The sequence below is a fragment of the Panulirus ornatus genome, chromosome 63 (assembly GCF_036320965.1).
Source record: "Panulirus ornatus isolate Po-2019 chromosome 63, ASM3632096v1, whole genome shotgun sequence".
NCBI classification, from domain to species: domain Eukaryota; kingdom Metazoa; phylum Arthropoda; class Malacostraca; order Decapoda; family Palinuridae; genus Panulirus; species Panulirus ornatus.
Window position 1 is genome coordinate 14,096,411 of NC_092286.1, and position 6,605 is coordinate 14,103,015.

A 6,605-nucleotide genomic window follows, 5' to 3' on the forward strand; every position below is an offset into this window, starting at 1 on the left:
ATCTGTATAGGGCTTTTCTTAATTCAAAGTTAATATCTCATGTACAGCGTGATTGCATATACTTATCAGGTCATACTTTATGATCCACTTTATAAATGAAGAATGTAAAAGACTTTTCTTGAGATCCAGAGACTACTGGAAGCTAATCATGATTCTCATTCTCTATTCACCTTAATAGGTGTATGAAACCAGATATTCCTTGTATATGATACATCGTTTTTGCATATATCATCCAAATGTATATCCTGTACATTATGTATATATATATATATATATATATATATATATATATATATATATATATATATATATATATATATATATATATATATATATATTTATATATATATATATATATATATATATATATATATATATATATATATATATATATATATTATCCCTGGGGATAGGGGAGAAAGAATACTTCCCACGTATTCCCTGCGTGTCGTAGAAGGCGACTAAAAGGTGAGGGAGCAGGGGGCTGGAAATCCTCCCCTCTTGTTTTTTTTTTTTTAATTTTCCAAAAGAAGGAACAGAGAAGGGGGCCAGGTGAGGATATTCCCTCAAAGGCCCAGTCCTCTGTTCTTAACGCTACCTCGCTAACGCGGGAAATGGCGAATAGTACGAAAAGATATATATATATATATATATATATATATATATATATATATATATATATATATATATATATATATATATATATATATAGTTAAGAACAGAGGACTGCGCCTTAGAGGGAATATTCTCACTTGGCCCCCTTCTCTGTTCCTTCTTTTGGAAAATTAAAAACGGAAGGGGAGGAATTTCAGCCTGCTGCTCCCTCCCTTGACGGGGCCTGACTTTTGTGGGCGGAGCTTGCTCGGTGCATGTCCATGTTTGAACGTGTGAACGGTCATCAGTCTTGAACCGTCATACATACTCAAATCTCGCCGAGGTAACATCTGTAACATCTCCTTCAGTGACGCGTAGTGTATCAGCTGCAAAATGAGTGACACGTGTGCCGTTAAGGATAAGGAAAGGGAAGTAATGGTGGATTTCATTTATATATACAGGAAACATGTGGCTTTGTGGAAGGTGAAATCAAAAGAATACTCAAACAGGAATTTAAGAAATAAGGGTATAGATGAACTGCATGGAAAGCTACAAGTACTTGACCCACATTGTACGCGGGATGATGTGATGAAAAAAATAAATTCTCTCCGTAGTTCGTTTAGAAGAGAACTTCGAAAGCATGAGAGCTCTAAAAAGTCTGGAAAATCAACTGATGACATTTACACGCCCACTCTCTGGTATTTTGAAGACATGATGTTCATATGTGATCAAGAGTTGCCACGAGAGAGTACATCAAATATGGAATCTGTTAATGAAGAGGTGAGTTGCAAGGATTTCCCCAAAACTGGATAACAAGTAACCTTCAGAACCAGAGTGGCCGTTTATTTATTCGCTTTTTTTATTGGCTATGCATTGATGACTTTATTCAGTTTCATGGGTGCTTTCATATAATCTGTAGGTTTTAACATGTGTCTCCTGACTTCTCTGGTATATTAGTCTGAAGTTTCAGACAATTTTGTATTATGAATCATCATTTCATTAAGAATCCAACATGTCAATCTGGATCTGAAGGCTAAACTTGAGCCAGCCATTTGAATAATGAATCAATTAAACTTATCATAACCATTGTATTCATTTATTTTGGAAAGAAATATTACAGCACACTATTTAAGCCAATTCCAGACTGTACAGTTTGAGTTTGAAGGTGTAGACTAGCCTTTCCTATTTTCATGATTTATATGAAGTCTTTTTGCCATGCTACTGCACCGGCATTCACAAAGTAATCCTTAAATCTATCTCTTACTACCTTTGCAATTTCAGGATAGTTTCGTGATCCCTGACCGTGTTGCAAACCTGCTAAATAATTAGGATCTGCAGTTAAGCCTGGCAAAATCATCTTGCTTATTCTATCCTCCCTATGGAAGCAGTCCTCTGGGGAATAGTCTGAAGGGCATGCTTTCCGCAAATAGTTATGTAGCACAACACATGCCATGACAACTTTGTCAATACTTGTCAACTTGAGATTTATACAAGTGTGGAAAATTCTAAACCGGGAAGCCATAATGCCGAAGGCATTTTCTGCCACTCTCCGTGCCCTTGACAGCCTGTAGTTGAATACTCGCTTCTCACTATGTAGGTCCTTTTGAGAATAAGGTTTCAAGAAATCTGTCCTTAATGCAAATGCCTCATCTCCCACAAATACATATGGCAAAACACAATTTGAAGTAGCTGTTACTGACTCATGTGGGATGCAGAGCTTTTCATCTTTGAGTCGCTTACCAAATTCTGTATTATCAATGACTCCTCCATCTGATACGCGACCATTAGTTCCAATGTCTGCCATAATGAATTCGTAGTTCGCATTTACAACTGCCATTAACACAAGACTGTTGTATCCTTTGTAATTCCAATAATAAGACCCTGATTCTGATGGCGGCGTTATCCATACATGCTTTCCATCAACAGCACCGAGACAGTGGGGAAAATTCCATCTAAACTCGAACTGTTCTCCAACAGTCTTCCACTCCTTTTCTGTTGCCGGAAACTGAAACAGATAAAAGATACAATGCTATGAGAGAGAGAGAGAGAGAGAGAGAGAGAGAGAGAGAGAGAGAGAGAGAGAGAGAGAGAGAGAGAGAGACGCACTATATTTATAGGTGTTCTCCTTTCTAGAGTGTTGCTGAGCCACCAGCTGATGATGAAATACCCTCATGCAGCAATGCTCCTGTAGTGAAACGGAGCAGGGGAAACACTACTAAGGCAGATTACATTTTAAACCTGGTCGCTCGTAACTTAGAAGAGAGATCTGAGAGACATGATACTCCTAATGAGACATTTGGGAAGTACGTAGGCCAAGCACTCGACTCCCTGGACAAGAAAACAGCAGGCTTTGCTAGGAAACTGATAAATGATGTGCTTTTTGAAGCAGAGAATGGGAATTTGCCTATTCTAAAATTGTAACTGACACATACCATTCACATGAATCATTTGCAACACCAGTACCACAGTCGTCAAGTTCCTTTCATGTAAGCGATAATTCTAATAGTGATTCCAATATGTCACAATATTTTGCCAATTTTCAGCCCTTGTAACAATTTCATATGTGGCTGGCAATCAAAGAGTGAGATATAAAGGGTTATAATTTTGGATTGGTTTGGGTTTTGTCCCTTCGTTTGCCACTGTGGTTAGAAAGCATTGCACATTTCAACAGAAGGTTTCAGTATTTTTCACATATTATTACTATGTACTGATTTTCCTCAATAAATGAACATTACATATTGCATATCATAACCCACCTTTAAATAATCCTTCTTAAGTACTTTGTAGATGGCAACACAAGTTTCTGGTATAATCTTGGATAAGGTGCTAGTTCCCATTACAGCTGAAAAGCTCAAGTCTTGCAGAGATCGGCCTGTTGCTAAGAAACGCAGTGTTGCAATCAGCCGTTCATGAGGGCTAATGGACTTCCTCATTACGGTGTCTTTACATGTAATGAATGGAGTGACCATATTCAAAAGTTCTACATATGTTGATTCATCCATGCGCATATAATTGCGCCATTCATCTGGGTCTAATTTCAGCTCTTTCATTAAATTGGTATGTGAAATTTGGTCCCTTTTCAGCAACCAGTCCTTTGTCCACTTTGAACGCTTCCTTTTCTTTTCGTTGAGGGCAATCACTATCCCGACTGCCATCACCTCGTCTTGGGTAAGTGACATGTTGCTCCTTCTCCTTTTGGCACCGACTGAGGTTGTCTGTCAGTTTGGTTTGAACGTGTAAACACTCTTCAAACATGTTGTGTTGGAGGTTTGATGAGCGTGTTGGCCAACATGCTTGACCGTGTAAAATAGGTATTAGTCGCTTTCAACAACACAGGGAATACGTGAGGAAGTATTCTCCCCTGTCTCCAAGTATAAACACACACACACACACACACACACACACACACACATATATATATATATATATATATATATATATATATATATATATATATATATATATATATATATATATTCAATTCAAATTATACAGATCACTTTCCTTGTAACACGTGATCATTGGTACGAAACCTGAGAGAAAAAAATATCTGAGCATGCGCGATCACTTCGTTTAGAATAATCTAGAGAGATTGTATTTTGGATTACTTGTACTGGCTCCTATATGAAAATGATCAATAAATTCTTGGTTGGACGGATGTAATATGCTATTGTTAACGATTTTTTTTTTCAAATTGTACGTTATTCCTCACATCAGCAGGGGCCTTTCCCCAAGTAGTCCAATGGTGCCACGTCTTTAGTTTTAAATTAAGGAGTATGATATTGAGATCAAATTCCTAAACAGAAATTGGAAAAATAAATATAAGATAATGGAGTTCATGACATCTTGATCAAGTTTATAAGCTTGAAATATCTTTTGTAATCTGTTTAATTTGATGTACTTTTTATTGTTTTAAACTTTTCATTTTGGAGAAATTCATGAGCCATGCTTATGAAAATAACACATAATTGAATCCTCAATTTGAATAGATAAGATTCAGATTAAACAATTCGTTCATAAACTTAGAAAACATCTAATATTTGAATTTCCCCGCTGAAAATAGTGACATTTGGCACCATTGTGCGTAGTGTGACATATAAATACAGTGCGCGGACGCCATGAGTTTCTCTTTTGCCGCATCGGCTAACGTGGTAAGGAGCATGTCTGTGTTATATTTTCATGTAGTGATTTGGAATAATACAATTTTTTGGAATAATATAGGGCATATAGTAATTAGAATAGGTAATGTTTAGCTGAACATCACGAGTATCGGTTTATCCATACATTCATTGTGAAGTGAGGTAATTGGTTGTAGTGGCATTAGTGACCATGTGCTTGGTTGATGCGACTGAGAACTTAGATCTTAAAGGGTACACGTACTTTCATTATTTGCTTATTTCCTCTCTACTGGCCCATATTTATAACGTAAATATTGTGACAGCTTGAATTAGCGACCACGTGGTTGGGTTACTGGGAAGGGAGGCCTTGGTTGGAATTTTTGTGGTTCCCGAGAATGGATGTGATAAGGCATTGTACTGCAAGTAAATATTTGGGTATTTTTTTTTTCGCTTTGAAAATGGCATAGTGTTTAGATGAGCGAGTTAGGCAAGCCTTTGAAGTGCTTTACTTTCAGACCTTATTTAAGGCGTGCTTCATCACATACCCCTATCCTGTTCCCCTATTGTGTGCTTCGCTTGTTAAAATTACTGGAAATTGCTTTCCTATCTTTAAAATCATGTGGGCGGTGATGTGTGCCGTGATGTAGACCATTTACCGGTTGAAGATCAAGATGGTAGATAATACCTATTGATTTCTTGCATGCATTTGAAAATGTTTTTGCCCCACATTGTCCTATTTGTTCATATACCCTTGTCCAGAGAGTGGAGGAGGGCTTGAAATGGTGGGAATTGATCAAATATCCGTGCAAGGGTAAGGAATTCGTTGTACTTCTACCTTGCCAATTTTTGGAAATGAGTAGAAATTTGTGAACATTTATTGAGCAAGAGTGAAACTTTAATAGTTAACGAGCCTCGTTACTTTACCATTAGGCAGATGTACATTTTTCAGTATTATAGGTAAATATCTGCGGTATGGTAAACCCTTCTGACATGCTGATGTAAGCCACCTGGCAATGGGTTGTCACCCAGAACGTTAGAGGCTTTTATATGTGTAGTCGTTATGCTGTATTTTGTATTGAGATTTATAACATTTCATCGTTACACAACCTAGAACTGTAGATAGTTTCATAAGTGTCTCCAGAATTGTCATTCTGTTCTTATTGCATTTATGTATTGGTTTTCACTGAGAATACTACCCAGCAAGTGTGTAAGCATCTTTTCACTTTTAAAATTTCTTCAGACCTGGAAAAATTAGATGGGATGTGATTTAGAGCCGGAGTTTATGAGGGATATGGTGTAAGAAAGTGGATGCAGAAGTGAAACCCAACTAAAGTCCATAAATCCTATGAAAACCTCGTCTTGCTTGAGTGGCTTAAACTGTCCTAAATTTTGTTAGTATTAAATGCAAATATTCATGTTTAACGAAACAATGGTAGCAATTTGCGTATGGCAGTCTTGCCCAACATTGTAGGGGTAACGTTAACAAATGGGGAGCATAATTTAAATATTGAACGATATTAAGGTATATTGTAAGGAAAATGTTGTACATTAATTAAAGCACAAAAACAGATTGTAAGGAAAGATGTAATGCATGAATCAAAGCACAAGAACCGCAGATAATGTAATAATTCATAAATAGTGTAGCATGATTTTGTTCCCGAGGCACTGAGAAATTGAACAAAACGTAGTTCAATGTACCGATGAGTTATTATCCTTGCTTAATACTTTTGAAAAGATTTATCTTGGTTTGACTTTGTAGTTTAAATATTTATGGTTGTAATTTAAATATTTATGGTTGTAATTTTTAGAATATTTTAAAAGGTAAGAATATTGGTAAGTTTTCCTTCCAAATATGCAATTGACTTTTTACTGCTTCATGAATAGTACAAAGTC

The 6,605-nt window shown here is 36.5% G+C and overlaps 1 protein-coding gene across 1 annotated transcript; it reads right to left on the minus strand.

Annotated features, from left to right (window-relative positions):
• Positions 1-1,676: 1,676 nt before the first annotated feature.
• LOC139745883 (uncharacterized) lies at positions 1,677-3,970 on the minus strand. The gene is made up of 2 exons (XM_071656531.1): positions 3,351-3,970; positions 1,677-2,599 (listed from the first exon to the last, which is right to left on the minus strand). Exons 1-2 carry the CDS (start codon positions 3,771-3,773, stop codon positions 1,790-1,792), a joined length of 1,233 nt encoding a protein of 410 aa, XP_071512632.1. The 5' UTR covers positions 3,774-3,970; the 3' UTR covers positions 1,677-1,789.
• Positions 3,971-6,605: the final 2,635 nt, after the last annotated feature.

Bases quoted from the DNA above. Each gene is read 5' to 3' on its own strand.
- LOC139745883 (XM_071656531.1), bottom strand. From the start codon at position 3,773: ATGTCACTTACCCAAGACGAGGTGATGGCAGTCGGGATAGTGATTGCC. The intron at 2,600-3,350 runs GTGGGTTATGAT...TATCTGTTTCAG, and splicing joins TTAAGAAGGATTATTTAAAG to TTTCCGGCAACAGAAAAGGA.